At 42.1% G+C, this 18000-nt stretch overlaps 2 protein-coding genes and 1 long non-coding RNA gene across 4 annotated transcripts; 2 read left to right on the top strand and 1 right to left on the bottom strand.

Moving 5' to 3' along the window:
* The first annotated feature begins 3316 nt into the window (after window positions 1-3316).
* LOC135333527 (uncharacterized) lies at window positions 3317-5197 on the top strand. Its single transcript, XR_010393948.1, has 2 exons — window positions 3317-4692; window positions 4781-5197. It is a non-coding gene; the product is annotated as an uncharacterized LOC135333527 (long non-coding RNA).
* Window positions 5198-7181: 1984 nt separating this feature from the next.
* Window positions 7182-10156, top strand: LOC135333525 (uncharacterized). Of its 2 annotated transcripts, none has more exons than XM_064528499.1 (10): window positions 7182-8308; window positions 8389-8818; window positions 8876-8967; window positions 9053-9118; window positions 9167-9268; window positions 9337-9480; window positions 9569-9730; window positions 9786-9894; window positions 9961-10022; window positions 10076-10156. In XM_064528499.1, exons 1-8 carry the CDS (start codon window positions 7586-7588, stop codon window positions 9843-9845), a joined length of 1779 nt encoding a protein of 592 aa, XP_064384569.1. In that variant the 5' UTR covers window positions 7182-7585; the 3' UTR covers window positions 9846-9894; window positions 9961-10022; window positions 10076-10156. The 2 variants fall into 2 exon arrangements, with proteins under 2 accessions (XP_064384569.1, XP_064384570.1); XM_064528500.1 differs by having other exon boundaries at window positions 9786-9851; window positions 10076-10151.
* Window positions 10157-12323: 2167 nt separating this feature from the next.
* LOC135333526 (uncharacterized) lies at window positions 12324-14285 on the bottom strand. Its single transcript, XM_064528501.1, has 2 exons — window positions 13616-14285; window positions 12324-13529 (listed from the first exon to the last, which is right to left on the bottom strand). Exons 1-2 carry the CDS (start codon window positions 13914-13916, stop codon window positions 12406-12408), a joined length of 1425 nt encoding a protein of 474 aa, XP_064384571.1. The 5' UTR covers window positions 13917-14285; the 3' UTR covers window positions 12324-12405.
* Between the last annotated feature and the right edge of the window lie 3715 nt (window positions 14286-18000).

The following is an 18000-nucleotide window of genomic DNA, read 5'->3' as shown; positions in this document are numbered from 1 at the left end:
GTCGCATTGCATGGATTTCTAGTTGATTACAAGACGCTGTATGGGCAGACCTCTTTCTCAGTATAATTCAGGTGTTTTGATCCCTACATAAAACTTACTCTGTACAGTGGCGTAGCAAGGGGGGTTTCGGGGGCTGGAGCCCACCCATCTTTTTAGCATATTAAGTAGAGATGACTTATTAAGCTAACTATGTAGATAGCCATACTTTTTTGTCCATTAAAAAAGCCAGAGCCCCGGCTCCCCATTGAGAAATTGTTTCCTACGCCACTGCATGGTGTATATAGGCGATCATTCAATATGTGCATCATTGATCTCAGATTACTGATTACTCATCCTAGGTCCACCTGCATGTGTTCGCAAAACCAATATACTCCCACTAAATCATTATGTTAGCGATAAAGGTAATGAACTTAAAGAGTCCTCAGCCCATAAATACACCAGACAGTCATAGATGGGCGTGGCCCGCCTCCAAAAAGGGAGCCGGGTTGCAGCCCTATCTAGATCTAGCATTCGTTCTTGCTGCAGAAAAACATGCAGCACCAATCAGATTGCAGACTGCCTACATTACGTAAGCAGTTTGCATTCAGGAATGCATATGCACCAATCAGATTGTATAACCCTTACGTAATGCATTTTTGTTGGCTTCCCAGCCCTTCCCCTCTCTGCAGCAAGCTGAGCTTTGTGGTTAGAAGCACGGCTAATATTAATGATATTCATAGTTAGTACACGATGCAGCAGAACGAAATGCTAGATAGGGCTGCAACCCGTCTCCCTTTTTGAAGGCGGGCCACGCCAATCTAAGACAGTCATGCCTTACCTATATACCGTATAGCGGGTAATTTTCGTGGGGTAAAATATTCGTTATTTTCGTGGGCAGGCTGACCTCCACGAAATTTTAACGTAGGCGTGGCTTATCGAACATAGGAATGCCGTGCAGCCACAAGACTAAACGAAATTTTTACTCACGAATACTCGAGTTGAACGAATTTTTTACCCCACGAAACTTACCCGCTATACGGTAAGGGACTGGCCGCGGGCCAGTGCTTCACTGCAACAACTGGGGTACCCAGCAGCAGAGTTCTATCCATGCAGTGGGGGGAGGGGGGAGCAGGGGAGAAACTTCTCCCCCAAACACTTCGCCTTCCAAACCCAAACAGTGTATATAGCTTCCCCCAGTCTGCTAAGGTTTTTCCAAGGGAAGACCCCCCCCACACCCCTTACTAATTCTTCTTCCCCCTCAAACAATTAATCTCCTGAATAGAATCCTACACCCATGCAGGTATATATATATAGAGCTGTTTTATAGCTGTTCTATATACTGTGGTTGCGTGTCCACACAGGTTTTAGAAAGGGTGAAATTGTGTATTTCAGGTGAACCTAGCCTCGATCCCAGGCCGAGTTTTCGCTTTTATAATGGTTTGCCTAACCGTTATAAAAGCGAAAACTCGGCCTGGGATCGAGGCTAAGGTGAACCATGCAGTGCTGAAACTGTTAATCCGCCCACAATTCCATGAACAGTGTATATATACTGTCAAATACCATATAGCGCGAAATTTTCGAGGAATGGCCTCTAAAAGCATTTCGCAGTTAGGAACAATTTCCGTGTAAGGATTGCAAAAACAGCGAAAATTAAGCCCCATGAAAATTTCGCGCTATATATACGGTAAAACATGCATGATGCATTCACTTCACTGCAATTTAAGTTCAACATTGGAAATAAAATCAATGTCTACTGTGCAGTGGCAGTTGTACACCTTTACTAGTGCATTAATTGACATAAAGTTCTTTTTAATCATGCGGCAATGCATGCTAACATTTCCTTTTCAAAACATAAAATTATATAAGAAGCCTGCAGTTCAGGCACACCAGAAATGAGAACAAAGTCGTGTTGAGCTCATGTCAGTGTATACCTGGAATACATGCATGCTCAGTTCAAATGAACACATGCACACATCATTCAATGACATAGATTCTTGTTAAAGCATGCATGTATGGATTTTTAGTTAATGACACTGTATATGGCCTGATTCCCAGATGTTGTGATCCTTCTGTTTATTGTGTATATAGGCGTTAATCTTAATAATAATTATGTGCATCATTGGTGTCAGATTACTGTTACTCTGCATGCCCACATGTTCGCAAAACCAATACTGACTTCCACATGCACGTCATTAATGTATTAGCGTTAATGAAATTCAAGCTAGAATCCTCAGCCCATAAATACCATGCAGACAGTCATGCTTTTTTTACATCATCCTAGACTAAATCATTGTGAACCTGCTTGACTACAACATTTAACTGGGGTTCCCATTATATAGAGCTGTTCTATACTGTGGATCTGTTGTTACGTGTCACACAGGTTATAGAGGGTGAAATCTGTGAAATCTGAAAAAGATGAAGATGAACCAGTGCGTAATTCCGCCCACAACTCCATTTGTTGCCCAGTGAGTGGGCAGATCAAAGCAACCCAGTGCTCTGTATATGGCATGTTGCATCACTACCATAATTATAGCAACCATGTATATAGCAGTGCAATATGTGGCATGTTGTATTGTGTGTAAATGCAGTGGATGAAATCTTATTTTTACTTACATTCACCATCCCACCCAATAACTCAATTGGTCCGTTTTATAGGCCGGCTACTTCCCAGTTGTCGGAAGCAAAACTAATTATTTACTATATGGAATTCAGCAAAACTACATGTCATTCAAATTTATAGAGAAAAATTTGACCAATCAGAAGAGTTTGACGTTATTGGGCAACAAGTTAGTTATTGCCAAATATTGCACTGGATGACATAATGCCCGAGGGGCCTGCTCCATACAGGCACACCAGAAATGAGAGCAAAGTTCTCAATAATTATATTTCTAATAATTATATGGCCCAGTATCATTCCCAGCAATGCAGGTGTTGTGATCCCTTCTGTTTACATAATTTTCTGTGTATAGGAGTTATTAATCCATTTGTCTCAGATTACTCTGCCTAGGCCACCTGTATGTTCGTAAAACCACTTCCACTAAGTCATTAATGTATTGATGCCAAAACTGTAATTCGCCAACAACTCCATGCATGCATGAACAGCTAGTGCATGCATGCTATTATACATGCATGATGCATTGATTCACCTCACTGCAATTTCATGTTGAAGAATGTGTTGTTCTTTGTCCATCATTGGAGACATCCGAGCTGTTCAACGTACAACGTATAATACATTCTATTCCATGCTGTATACGGTGCAGTGTTAAATATTTTACACCTTCACTGTATATACAAGGCTCCTTTCATTCACTTGCTTTTTGTAATCAGTGAGACCCATATAATTTAAACGTTGCTGCAAGAAATGTTAATCTTGTGGTGTCTTATACAGGCAGTGAGAGAGCAAAGTCCTGGTGCATGCATGATTGTTTTTTTTATCTTAATCATGCTGTGGCCCCTAATTGCTAACATTTCCTTTTAAGAGCATATTTATTAGATCTAAGAAGCCTGCAAGAGATGTTAATCATGTGGTGTCCTATACCATGCAGTCCAAGCACAGTGACACCAGAAATAAAAGCAAAGTCCTGCATGTTGAGCTCAGTATAATTAATTGCAAGACATTGTATGTCATGGCCCAGTATGGGCAGACCTCATTCCAAGCAATGCAGGTGTTGTGATCCCTTCTGTTTACATAACTTTCTGTGTAGGGGTTAGAGCAAGAAATGTTAATCTTGTTGTGTCTTACAGGCACACCAGAAATGAGAGAGCAAAGTCCTCGGCTGGTGAACCTGCATGCTCAGTATATACCTGCAGAATACATCAAATGAACATACACACTTTTATATTGAGCATGCATGCACGCATGCGTATGGCATTGCATGAATTTACAGCTATAGTCTGCTTACATAACTATCTGTGTAGGCGTTCATCATCATTGCGTAGTCTCAGATTACTGAGACCACCTGATGCACGCTGCATGTGTTTGCTAAACCAATATTTCCACTAAGTCATTAAGTAATATCGTCTCACCATTGGAATGTAGGTCAACACTCTCACCATTGGAATGTGCTATACCTGTTATAGGTCAACACTTTCTGGAAAAATTTATTACGATCACTGAAATGTGTATATGCATATCCTGTTTAAACCTTTGAAATAATGATGCACACTGCATGTACACCAAGGGCAACAGGCTGTATATAAATGAACTGAAAACAGAGAGCAGTATATGCAGCTCGTGAACAACCAAAGAACCAATTCGTATCAACAGCACAGCAAGAATGAAGATAATTGCTTTCCTCCTGGTGTCAATAATTTTATGCTCTCAAGAAATGGTGAATGGATTACCTGCATCATCTATGATGGATGTAGCGAAGGTGATTCAGAGGAGCGGAAACAACAATGAAGCCCTAGCCCAAGCACTGATAATGCAAGCTCTTGCAGAAGATTTGTCCAATGAAGCCAAAGAATCAATTGCTATCCCTAGAGGAAGGGATAGAGCAAGCATTGCTCAAAATTCCGGCCCCGTAACTATCGAGGATTGTGGTAATCCTGGACAAATTGTAAACAGTGTTCTGCAGGCATCACTATTCTGGGTTCCTGCAAACACTCTAAAGGTTACGATCAACTGTGGAATATCGTCAGGCTGCACACAAGTGAAAGTCGAAGTTCCAACAGGCACAGTCCAGGCTGACATTGATGTTTGTGTTGATGAAAGTAAGTGAACTTTTTGTTATGCATGCATGTAAGCAATGCGGTATGTGAAGTGCACATGTATAATAGAATTTAATGTTTCCTCATGCAGCAACAAAACAATTTTGTGTCGAAGTGTTTGCTGGTGCATCGTGTAAACCAAGTTGGTTGGCAATCCCCATCCCCATTAACATCCCTATAGCTACATCTGGAACGACTGCTCCAATCACACTGATGATTGACTTACTTGGAAGTAGTCCATGTGTGAGCGTTAAATTGAACAATAGTTTCCCGAAGTGTTCAAACAACTAAAAGAAGCAAGAACAGCACTGTAGACAAGCGATTAGGCAGCTGCTAGATTAAGTTTTAGTATTAACTTTTTTTAGTAAACAATTAGGCAGCTGCTAGATTTAGTATTAATGAGTGACTTGGAAATTTAGCGTACCATATAAAAGGGTACAACTGATTATTGTGATTAGAACATCAATGTATAATTATGAATGCATGCATGGTTATGGCCAAGAGTTCATTAGGAAAAGTATGCAACTCCAATAGACTGTACACAGGAGGCCAGAGGATCGAGGCTGGAATGTCAAATTCCTGAGATCACTGCAGATCGATTTCTAGGAATCACTTATTGCAGGCGCATCGATTATATATATACCTGCATGGCATCACTGATTGCTGTGTACATCGATTTCCTAGAATCACTGATTGCTGTGAGACTGACAGTCAGGTTCTTGATGCTGAGCTCTATTATTGACCCATACTCTAAGGGGGCCCTAGCCTCGAGACCACGCCGATTAAAATACGTATTTTAATCGGCCTGGATTCGAGGCTAGGGGGCCCTAAATCATGAACACCGTGATAGTTGATTTTAGATTTACACGTGAACGATCTTTGACAATTAATCTGTTGAAACAAGTGTACTTTCATGTCCTGTTTTATAATAATAATAATAATAATTATGGTTTCTCAGCATACATACAGGTGATTACAAAAAAAAAACAGGACAATATAGTGAGTGGACAGCTGAAGGCTAATCTGAAACTAGTCAGATTGCCGTGTGAGAAAGATTATAGAGAACAAGCGATTCACAAATGAACACTAATCATATGCATTGTGGAGCATCTACTGCAGGGACAGAGAAAATGAAAGGAACATATGTTGTAGGGGTCGAAATGAGTTACAAAGTGGGACCATAGAAATTGCTTGATCAGTGTCTTTATGCATTGAGATGATAGTGACATATCAATGGCCGGTAGGCAGTTCCACAGTCTGGGCAGACGGTTAAAATAGAAATGACGGTGTTGATTGTGGCTTGATCTGGTGTGTCGGAGGGTGAGCTTGTCAGATGACCTTGTGTTAGAACAGGATATTGAGACGAAATCAGTAATGCAGAAGCGATTAGTTTTGTTTTTAAATGAGTTAACAAAGAACATTATTTCTGCCAGCTCGAAGGATATGGAAGGGTATTAGAGTCAAAATTCCCAGCTTTTGTCCCAGTAAATGTCCCGGTGTTTGTCCCGGTAAATGTCCCGGCACACGTCCCGGTAATGCCTTTTTTCTGTGGGCGAGGTCGACCCAGCCTCCCAAATTTAGGGTGTGGTCGTCACAGCCCAGCAATTACTGCTGCATCTGCTTCAGTTCTTTGCCCCAGAAAGTGTCCTGGTATGTGTCCCAGTAAGTGTCCCGGTATGTGTCCCAGTAAGTGTCCCGGTATGTGTCCCAGTAAGTGTCCCGGTATGTGTCCCAGTGAATAAAACGCAAAACTTCATGCGGTATTTATTCGAGGCAATACACTTTAGAGTTTAGGGAGTGATTAGCCTAGTGTGCATTATATAATTTATAATAATTAGTGTCTTGATGTATGTGCATGACAGTACAGTATGATGTATGTGACAGTACAGTAGAAGTGAAGACACTGACGTACATCTATACACATAGATTAGTGCAGCAAGTCCTGGAGTAACTTCTATGAAGAGGAACACCAAGTAGAACAACTTTAATACCACCCATTTCAAGTGCTGTTTCATACTCCTTTGTACTCCAATCTATTAACTTTAAATTTAACACTGGCTTCATATTTTGTGTATAATTATCCGTTTTACATGACTAAAAAGGGAGTGGTCTTGTATAATAGGCAGCTGCCTCACTACAACCCTCGATCCTCTTGAGACAAAACATAAACAACAGTCATAAGTTTATGTGTAAAATCAAATCAGAAGTTTGGGTCTTCTTAGCCCCTCACAAGGCTGCATTTTTGTAGCCTCACATGGCTAGGTTCTTAGTGTTTTCTTAGCCTCACAAGTCTTTGTCTTCTTAGCCCCTCACAAGGCTGCATTTTTGTAGCCTCACAAGGCTAGGTTCTTCGTATCTTCTTAGCCTCCACAAGGCTCTCTTTTATGGCACGAGGCATTCACTTCCATTGCGCATGCGCATTCCATGAGTTAACTTGTCGCAATTTTTATTCTGGTACTGGGACATGTGCCGGGACACATGCCGGGTATGGAAGGGTATTAGAGTCAAAATTCCCAGCTTTTGTCCCAGTATTTGTCCCAGTGTTTGTCCCGGTAAATGTCCCGGTAAACGTCCCAGTACATGTCCCGGTACGCCTTTTTCCTGTGGGCGAGGTCGACCAGCCTCCCAAATTTGAGGTGTGGTCGTCACAGCCCAGCAATTACTGTTGCATCCGCTCCAGTTTCTTGCCCCGGCAAGTGTCCCGGTATGTGTCCCGGCAAGTGCCCCGGCAAGTGTCCCGGTATGTGTCCCGGCAAGTGTTCCGGTATGTGCCCCGGCAAATGGCACTTCCCAGAATAACACAGCACTGATTTATAATATTGCGCTGCGCATGCGCACTGAAGTGATTGCCTCGTGGCAGCTTATAGATAAAGAATAAATTGTGTTTACATGTAGGATGCTGAGTTTGAATAAACCCAAAAGAAAGCGTCTCGCCTCTTCTAGACTTCTACAATCAATTGCAGAAGGTGCTACTACTGCTACTGCTACTGATTCATCGGATGACGATTTCATTGCAGAACCTGCTAGATCTAAAAGATTTCCTTCAAGCGGACTGTCATCTGCCTCAGACAGATTGAATGTGGCAGTGAGAAGGGGTTTAAGTGTTGTAGGTAACTCAAGTCGACCCAGGGAGCTTAGTGACAGATTTCCTTTTTTGGGACGATCGAATTCTGCTCGAGCTCCTAAGCAAAGGAAAGCTCCAGGATGCTGGAAAATTGTACCATGTTGCCTAGCTGGACCATCAACACATCAAGTACCAAGTAAAATTGAGCTAGACTACCTTTGTCGAGATGGCCTTGGAACGTTATGGTTTACGAGAGATGAGGACCCACTGGAATTAGACTTTGTTAATGCTGAAGAGCTACATTTCTTGATACTGTGCCTGTATCCAATGATGGCTGGTATCCCCTACCAGTTTTGTAGAGCAGCCGGCCTTGGTAACAAAGTGATTGTTCCCCTACACGTAAATGATACCAGTTATTCTCCCGAGATGGAGTCCGTGAGACCTTTCAAACCATATTTCACCGTAAAAATGCTGAAGGAAGCTGTGGGCAGAAAAGGTCGTTTATATATTCGCCCGTTGTCTACTCTAGTGGGAGTACGTGTATCACAACTTCAGGTATGATTTACTGTACATCAATCTCATTCTGTGGTTTTTGTTTTTATTATAAAGTTATGGATATTGTACTCACAATATAGGCCTACACACCAGCCAGCAGACGTGATTGCTACAAATGTAATAGAAGCCTTAGGATGTCTGAAATTACAGACCATATGTATGTGTGCACTGAAAGTGCCACCGAGCCTCTCAGTGAGACTGCCACTGAGCCTCCTCCCAGTGTGAGAGGAAGTGGTGTGAGAGGAAGTGCTCTCAGTGAGACTGCCACCGAGCCTCCTCTCAGTGTGAGAGGAAGTGGTATGAGAGGAAGTGCCGTCGAGCCTCTCAGTGAGACTGCCACCGAGCCTCCTCCCAGTGTGAGAGGAAGTGCCGTCGAGCCTCTCAGTGAGACTGCCACTGAGCCTCCTCCCAGTGTGAGAGGAAGTGTGACCGAGCCTCCTCCCAGTGCAAGTGGAAGTGCCACCGAGCCTTCTTCTGGTGTGAGAGGAAGTCTGGCTGATTATAATTATGGTGCAGTAACTATTACATACTCTATTACTGTTAACTAGATTAATTTCTTGCGATTAGATCACCTTTATGAGCAAATGGATACAGGAGAAATGGACACAGAAGAGGAACAATCGCGGTCGCCTTCTCAGGAGAGAGAATCTTTGATGGTTGTGAGTTTCTGGATGTGTTCGTTACTTAGTGACTAATGTAAATTATTGTGTTACGGTTAGTTTTCATGAAAATTAATAATTGCAGTCCAGAGAAATAATTGCTGAGCAAGATCAGGCCTATGACATTAGCTTGCGTGTTGACCGTGAAAAGGTATTCATTCTGTGTTTTGTGTGTGTGATTATTATTATTAATTTTTAGGATCGACAGAGGTTGATATCCCGTCAAATGACTGAGGATGATGAAATGGATCAGAAAATTGAGCAAGTGGTGTCTGTTGAAAGACAAAGACGAGTGGTTGAGGTATGCATAATATGATTGTGGTTGTTTAAAATTTGTTTAAAATTATGTACATGTACACATGTGTATAGTGGCATCGGAGAATTCGCAGAGATCTGGCGGACAGAGTTCCAGCTGAGCCTCCTCCTGGCACGATGGGAGTGTTACACACGAGAATCAGATTTCCTGATGGATCTAGAAATTCTAGGCAATTTTTATTGTCTGATCCAATTAATGTAAGTGTAGTGAATAATTTTGTGTGCATGTATCTCGTCACACCTAAAATTAATTTCCTGATGCTTTTTTGTGATTTTTTTAAACTAGGCTATCCGCTCCTTTGTTGGTTCGCATGAATCAATCAATCCCCGTCAATTTCGGGTTCTTGTCAGCGATGGTCCTGTTCCGACTGAACTTCCCACTACTGGTACTGGACCCATCTCACAGCTGGGACTTTCGGCATTCATAGTTCTCATTGGCGAAAACAGAGTATGATCACGATTAGCCTTTGCCAAATTTTTTTTATTGTGCTCTGTACGTGTAGGTTACTGAAGTTGAAGTTGAACCAGTTACCTACCACCCCTCCCTTGACTCAAACAGATAGAGAGAGGTTAGAGAGTGTTGTTTTTCTGCGAGCAGATTCACCAGTAAATGTGGGTATATAAAAAATTATATACTCAGTATATTTCCAATAATAAAAATCATCTTCTTCTATGTAGGAGGTTGAGGTGGAGATGGGAAGTGTGGTGATTGATTTAACTGACGTTGACACTACCAACAGGCAAGGCTATTACATTTTCCATAATAGCTGTTTTACATGTATGTACATTTCAGTCGATTGTCTAACGTTGATGAACAACGAGCAAGTGTGAGATCGCATTTACTAGACAATGGAGTGCACTTTCTGCACACACATCGCCACGAAGTCGTTAGTAGTGTAATCAATGCGTATTCCAGTCATCCCAACCTCCACAACATGGAATTGAAGGTGAAGTTTTTGATGGAGCGTGGCGTTGACGGTGGTGGATTAAGACGAGAGCTATGCAACTGCTTTTGGACCGAATATGGCGCTTTAATGGATGGTGCCCTGGACCATGTGCCTCAAGTACTGCCAAATAACCAGTCGACCTTCTACCATATTGGGAGATTTATTTCTCATGGATACGTTATGACTGGATATTTCCCGATTAATCTGTCCATTGTTTCAGTAAAGATCATAATTTGTGGACAGAGTGTGATTTGTGATGAAGAGCTCCGGAAGTCTTTTTCAAGATTTATTGACCCGTTCGAAGTGCAAGCAGTAAAAGCTCCAAACGAAGAGGCTCTGAAAACCGTTATAACCCCTATGTTAAGTAGGTTCAATGTTTTTGCTATTCCTACTGTCGATACTTTGAATTCTTTGCTTAAGCAAGCTGCTTGGCATGTACTTGTAACAAAGCCCTTCTACGCTTTGTGTGAGATCAGACGAGGAATGTTGGATGCACACCCCAGTGTGTGGAAGAGATTTAGTCCACAAGTTGTCGATCATTTGTATGATGCTCTTCAGCCGTCTGTCCCTCGTGTTTTGGCGATGATTGAGGAGCCTACCATTACCAACTTACGAGAAGATGCAACTTTTGATTTTCTTCGACGTTTCATTAATTCCCTTGCCCCTGAAATGCTTGCCCATTTTCTTAGCTTCGTTACAGGTTTTTCTGTGTGTTCTCACAAGAAAATCCTAGTCAATTTCAACCAGCTCACAGGTTTTTCTCGTAGGCCTACGTCAAACACTTGCTCAACTGTGCTTCATCTGCCTGTCACATATGAGTCGTATGCTACATTTTCCAACGAATTTTCCTCTCTCCTGAATAACACAGCTTCTTGGTTCTTTGATGCCATGTAACTAATTATTGACATGTTGCCATTGCCATGCTCTTACAATGTATATATATATATATATGCTCATTCATCTACCTGTTCATTTCATTCATCTACCTGTTCATTTCATGTGTTTTTCAGAACATGTTCATTCATGTTATAACTAGTGTTCAAGCTGGCGCTGTGCTAATGCCTCTCGCCATGATTTGCTTTCGCTCAAAAGTATAGAAGAGAAAGTATAGAAGAGGAAAAAGTGTATAAAATAATCTGTCTAAAACTGACTTGCAATTGTATAATTATGGTATCATTGTTGTGTTTTGTGGCTGCTTATACCAGGACCTCAAGGATCTAGGAAGCAACAAAGAAGAAGATTTTGTTTTCAATTAATTATAAGCGGAAGTGCATAATTATTTCATAAAGTTAGCTTATCTATATAAAGTCACTGAGAAGAAAAGACTTATTACATGCATCTATTGTTGTATTATGTGGCTTTAATACCAGGACCTCAAGAAAGAAGAAAATTGGATCTGTAGTTCATGCAGTGTATAATTATAATATTTAAGAAGAAAAGACTTGTGTACATGCATATTGTTATCTATAGTAGTGTTTTGTGGCTTACCAGGCCCTCAAGAAAAATGTGATTCTGCCAGGAGGATCTGGATCTGGGGAATGAGCGCGCATGCGCATTACATCCATAGGAATAATTAAAGGGTGTGTCCAAAGAGATCAATTTCACAAATGGCTACTGCTAGCTAGCTGTTTTAACAGGTATTTTCTGAGTCTTGTAGCTAACAAAAAGCTAGCGCTTTAGTGCAAGGCTAACTCATATGTTGAATAGAAAGTTTGTGCGGACAGATGATGCTATGAAAGATTCTGAAGAGACTGCAACAGCCTTCAATGTGAGTCAAACTAGCCATAACTCGAGAAAGAAGCTTTAGTTTGCTAATCCACGAATCAAAATCCAAGAGAACGTGGCTAGAAGCCTATAGAAGCTGTTAGTTTTCGTCGCATTGCAACCGTTGAGCAGTTATAGCTGGAATACACACACACACACACACAGACAGACACACACACAGTCAGCTTTACCGTATCCCTCGTGCGGCTACGCCTCGAGGCATAATTATGTGTTTTTCATAACAGTAATTATGCTTCGGTGCGCATGCGCAAGCATGGTCTAGCAACAATCATGGCCCATCCATTACCCATGGCACTCTTATGTTCATAATGATGATTAAAGAAGCATACTGACATATTAAGCATAATTATACTAACATAATTATTGACTTGAACATCAAAATGTTTATCAACTAGCTAGACAGAACGGACAGTGCATCAACATACAAATCTACACCCCAGGCATCACTATGTTGTAGTGGATCAACAGTGGAATGCAAATTATGTGAATAGTCTTCACTCTCACTTTCACTTTCAGATGCTGTGCTGTCATTAAGCTCATTAGATTCATGACTCAACAGTTCACGAATTGGTAAATGATTAGAGCCAAAATTCTGCATCATTCCAGTCACCCACAATTGCATTGGAGTTAAATTTCGTTCTGTTCTTATAGGATGAATATTCCAAGCAGAAGAAAACATTTGCAAGCTGTCGTTGATACGAGGTGTATACACATAATGTAAAGCATTCAAATGTTCGGGGTTTTCACAGTCTAGTATTCCTCTGCTTTCCATAAAATAGAAAAGATGGTAGAACAAACTCAAACTATCTGCAAATACATCTCGCCATAAGCGTTCAATTCTTTGGTTGTGAATAGATCGACCAGTAAGATGACTTCCACGACCTTCACCTCTTAACAATACCATAAAGTGTGCTAAATCTACATTCTCTCCACCCATATCTGATCTCGTTCTTGATGGGAAACCAAATCGTTCTCCAGCTGTTATAAATTGACTGAAAACAGTTTCTGCATAGTTGTTTGTAGAGCAATGTAGGTAGGTAATGAGTCGACTGTAACCATCCACTGCACCATGCACTACAAACCCCCAGCGTATCAAACTCATGTTTCCATCCACATGCCACATAGCATTAGGATATGGTACATTGTACCTGCGTCGATCAACAGTACCTCGTCTACTGTGCCTGTACGCCACTGATATTGGGTCGACAAGTCGCATAGACTCCCTGACTCGTCGTTCAGGGACTCTGTGTCCCATACCTTGGAGCAAACTTGAGCCGATTCTGTACCCAGCACTTGGAAATTGATGGTTTATCCTCGACACTAGTTCATTCAGCTGTGTATCAGTGATGTCCGAGTACATCTGCCTTACACTTAGTCCGTAGTTACGTAATCTTCTTGTCAAAGTTGAAACAGATACTCCTAACAGCTCGGCCATTTGGGGAACAGTGAAGTTTAACCCAAGTAAAGTTTCCAGCTGGTGACGAGATATGACGACTGAAGGCCTGCCCCTCTGTCCTACAAATAGTACAGTACACAGTATTAACAAGGGAATCATAATTTTATTAACATGTACACGTGGTCATACGTTTACTACAACATACCTTCACGTACAGTACTTGATCTGTACGGGTAGTTTCTGCTGTCTCTGAGCCTCGATAGAATAGATAACATTTCAGACAAAGAACTTGTAATTTCTTGGTGTATGTGTGATCCAATCACCTCAGACAGAGGTTCAATTTGTCTTTGAGCTTCAGACAAACGCAAGTGTAAACCATGTGACTGTTCCTCCACAGAGGAATCCCTGACAGCTGCCAGAACATCACTAATCACTAAACTAACTCTTTCAAGAATAGACTGAACGTTGTAAGTTGAAGGGCGCCTGCTACTTCTTCTTGCCATCATTGCTTTTAGATTTTTAATAAAGAGCACCTAGTGACCACTCCCAAAAATCACACGTGGGATTGCGCCGCATTTATTCATGGCAATACTGTACTGGGACACTTGCCGGGGCACTTGCCGGGACACATGCCGGGGCACTTGCCGGGACACATGCCGGGGCACTTGCCGGGACACATACCGGGACACTTGCCGGGACACATACCGGGACACTTGCCGGGGCAAGAAACTGGAGCGGATGCAACAGTAATTGCTGGGCTGTGACGACCACACCTCAAATTTGGGAGGCTGGTCGACCTCGCCCACAGGAAAAAGGCGTACCGGGACACGTACTGGGACATTTACCGGGACGTTTACTGGGACAAACACCGGGACATTTACTGGGACAAAAAGGCTGGGAATTTTGACTCTAATACCCTTCCATAGCCGGGTCACATACCGGGACACATACCGGGACACTTACTGGTGCACATACTGGGACACTTACCGGGACACATACCGGGACACTTGCCGGGGCACAAAACTGGATCGGATGCAGCAGTAATTGCTGGGCTGTGACAACCACACCCCAAATTTGGGAGGCTGGTCGACCTTGCCCACAGGAAAAGGGCGTACCGGGACGTGTACCGGGACCTTTACCGGGACGTTTACTGGGACAAACACCGGGACATTTACTGGGACAAACAGGCTGGGAATTTTGACTCTAATACCTTTCCATAGAAGGAGTACATCAGAGGAAGTAACTTTAACTTCACTAGTCTTTCCTTGTAGTCACCATCAGAGTTGCCTAGGATAAACTTTGTTGCTCTCTTCTGAATACGCTCCAGAGCTTCAGTATCTTTGACTAGCATTGGTCTTCAAAGTTGTGAGCAATACAACAGCTGTGAGCGAACCAGTGACAGGTATAGCTTCTTCTTGGTATATACTGAGTTGGAAGATGAGAAAGTACGGCGGAGTAAACCTAGTTGTCTGTATGCCTTAGCAGAAATGCTGTCATAATGCTTGTGCCAGCCCAGATCCTGTTGCAGTATTATCCCCAGGTCTCTGTGACTCTCCTTTGGTGAGATCTGCCTCCCCGAAAGGAAGTAAGATGAGTTCATAAAGAGTGAGGGGTTTTTATAGAATTTCAACAACACACATTTTTGAGAATTAAAAGAGAGGTTCCATTTGTTGCTCCAATCATTCAGCATATCAAGGTCCGATTGTAGTTCAATTGTATCTGAGGTTGATTTAATCTGATGAGAGCATTTGGTATCATCTGCAAAGATATGAATATTAGAGAAGTTAATCCAAAGAGGAAGATCATTGATATAAACCAGGAAAAGCATAGGCCCAAGGATGCTTCCTTGCGGAACTCCAGAAGATACCGGTAGGAGAGTTGAGTGGTGACCATTGATAGATACCATTTGCCATCTAGAAGTAAGGTATTCTTTAAACCATCTCCATAGTGCGCCGGTAATCCCCAGATCATGGAGTTTGAAGAGAAGTTCCTTATGGGGTACTCTATCAAAAGCTTTTTGGAAATCAAGATATATCGTGTCGTGCTGGCATCTACTTTCTAGGGACTTTTCAACGCATGACAAAAAAGACAATAATTGTTGCAGACATGAGTGGTCTCTCAGGAATCCATATTGAGATTTCGATATTGATTGGCCAATGAACCCAAACACCTTATCATACACAATCCTTTCAAGAACTTTAGAGATCGAGCATAGAAGGGAGATCAGTCTGTAGTTTGAAATAAGGCTTTTGTCCCCAGACTTAAATATTGGGATAATACAGTGTAATTTCCACTCCTTTGGGAGCTTGCAGCTAGCCAGGCTCATTTTAAACAGATGATCTACCACTGGGTAAAGAGCAAGGGAACATGTTTTTAGTATCCTAGGACCTATACAGTCAGTTCCTGAGGCTTTGAAGGGATCCAAACTTGAGAGGGCTGTGTATACTTTAGTATCTGAGAGGGCAATATTATTCAGAACAGAGGTTCCTGAACAGAGAGTGTGGGTATGGGAGGCATTAGAAGTGGGCTTGGAGTAGACGGATTCGAAATACTCATTAAAGAGAGAAGCTTTATCTGCATCAGATGTGGCAGTGTGAGAATTAAGATGCATTGCTACAGGTAGGCTGTTGTTGTGCAGAATAGTATTTGTAGATTTTGTTGCTGTTATTGTGGGCAAACTCCTCAACAAGTTGTGCTTCATATATTGACTTTGAGATTTCCATATGATCACACAGTTCTTTTTCGTTAGTCTCCAGTTTAGATATGTTTGACACAGACCCATTAAGCCTGGCCTTCTTCCTGGACGAGCGGACACGGTGAATAAGATGCCTTGTGGTATAATTGTACCACTTTGGATAATTCTTGTTTGCCTTAAGCTTGACCAGAGGTGCGAATTGACTTATAGCATTGTTAATGATCGATTGGAGATTACACCAAACTGCCTCAACATCCGTACAATTCATACACAAAGAGAAATCATAGTTAAGCAAATAGACCATCAAGCATTCATAGTCTAGTTTCGAATAGTCAAGAACATAGCGGCACTTAGCAACAGGAGTAGTTGGCCTGGCATTGGCTGAGAACTGAAATGAGATTAGGTAATGATCTGAACATAATAGTGCATTGGGGGAGACACTCAACAAGCCAACGGCTTCTGGAGTTGATGACAGGACTATAAATCAATACAGTTTCCCCTATTATGGGTAGGCACAGTGACTAACTGGGTGAGGTCACAATCGAAAACAAAATCACAGAAAAGATTAGACATGATAGTGGAACCTGAGAGTAGAGACCAATTTATGTCTGGGCGATTAAAGTCTCCAATGATTAAGATATTACACTCCCTGGCCAATTGAATGAGAAATGATAGAGTGTTGGTAAAAATATCAAGATCCACATTAGGGGGAAGATAAACAGTACAGTCATACAGTACATTTCATTTGGATTAATTCGACGGCGATTAGTTCTAGATTGGAGGGGGAGGCAATGAGCTTAGTTGGAATTGAGTTATGAATTGCAAGTAGAACTCCGCCTCCTCTAGTCCCCCTGTCCTTACGATAGATGGAATAATCATACGGCAATATTTCGTTATTCATAATTGAATCGTTCAGCCAGGTCTCGGTAACACCAATAATGTCAGGAAGGGATGAGTAAATAAACGATTGAAAATTGACTAATTTGTTCACAAGACTGCGCACATTTATAAGGTTGAATTGGCAATTTGCTGATGGTCAGTCCTGCTGACTAGCTTCAGGTGGCGTACCTGGATTGGGGTCAGTATGTTCTGAATTATCAAGCTGAGTAGACTCCCTAGGAGAGACAGACGTAGATGCTTCCGTGTGAACGGGGTTGGGCTGATCATTTTGGGCGCTTACGCCCTATAGCTTAACCCTTTCCAGGTCAATCGCACAATCTGGAACAGTTCCATCCAGAGAAATCGATATACACAGCAATCAGTGATTCCTCTGAGTTCCATCACTTTAGTTGCATCTGAGCCCAACCACCAAATTAGCTTGATTTTATCGCCGCCCTCAATGAAGTGGCATAGATATTCTATGGCTACCCATAGATACCTATGGGCTACCTAGCCTCGATCCCAGGCCGAGTTTTCGCTTTTATAACGGTTAGGCGAACAACTAGAAAACTCGGCCTGGGATCGAGGCTAATGGTAGCCTCGATCCCAGGCCGAGTTTTCGCTTTTATAACGGTTAGGCGAACAACTAGGCCTGGTACTAGTTGTCTGCGCATGCGTCAAATTTTCATTGTATTTGTGGTTGGCAAAAAATTATTAATATTTAATAAATCAATAATCGAAATTTGTACACAGAAAATGCACAGAGTGAGTACACACAAAATATGCACATAGGGAGCTGCTTCACAAGGGCCTGGGGAGTTGCCAGTTGTGCTGCAGCACGATTACAGTGACCCAGGGCAACTTCAAGATGTCTTCAAATTACGTTTCAACGATTTAGCAGGCTGCTGGACTTCTCTGATTCTAGGCCCCAACTCGTAACTCAGTTAAACTTTGCTTGAGAAAACGTAGATTCTCTTGATGCCTCTGAGCTACCCAGCAACGCTCGAACGAGCAGG

This window comes from Halichondria panicea, chromosome 3 (genome assembly GCF_963675165.1).
Source record: "Halichondria panicea chromosome 3, odHalPani1.1, whole genome shotgun sequence".
Taxonomy (NCBI): domain Eukaryota; kingdom Metazoa; phylum Porifera; class Demospongiae; order Suberitida; family Halichondriidae; genus Halichondria; species Halichondria panicea.
This window is presented reverse-complemented; position numbering and strand designations above follow the sequence as displayed.

Bases quoted from the DNA above. Each gene is read 5' to 3' on its own strand.
- LOC135333525 (XM_064528499.1), top strand. From the start codon at position 7,586: ATGCTGAGTTTGAATAAACCCAAAAGAAAGCGTCTCGCCTCTTCTAGA. The intron at 9,269-9,336 runs GTATGCATAATA...ACATGTGTATAG, and splicing joins GACAAAGACGAGTGGTTGAG to TGGCATCGGAGAATTCGCAG. The intron at 9,731-9,785 runs GTATGATCACGA...CTGTACGTGTAG, and splicing joins TTCTCATTGGCGAAAACAGA to GTTACTGAAGTTGAAGTTGA.
- LOC135333526 (XM_064528501.1), bottom strand. From the start codon at position 13,916: ATGATGGCAAGAAGAAGTAGCAGGCGCCCTTCAACTTACAACGTTCAG. The intron at 13,530-13,615 runs GTATGTTGTAGT...TACTATTTGTAG, and splicing joins ATCAAGTACTGTACGTGAAG to GACAGAGGGGCAGGCCTTCA.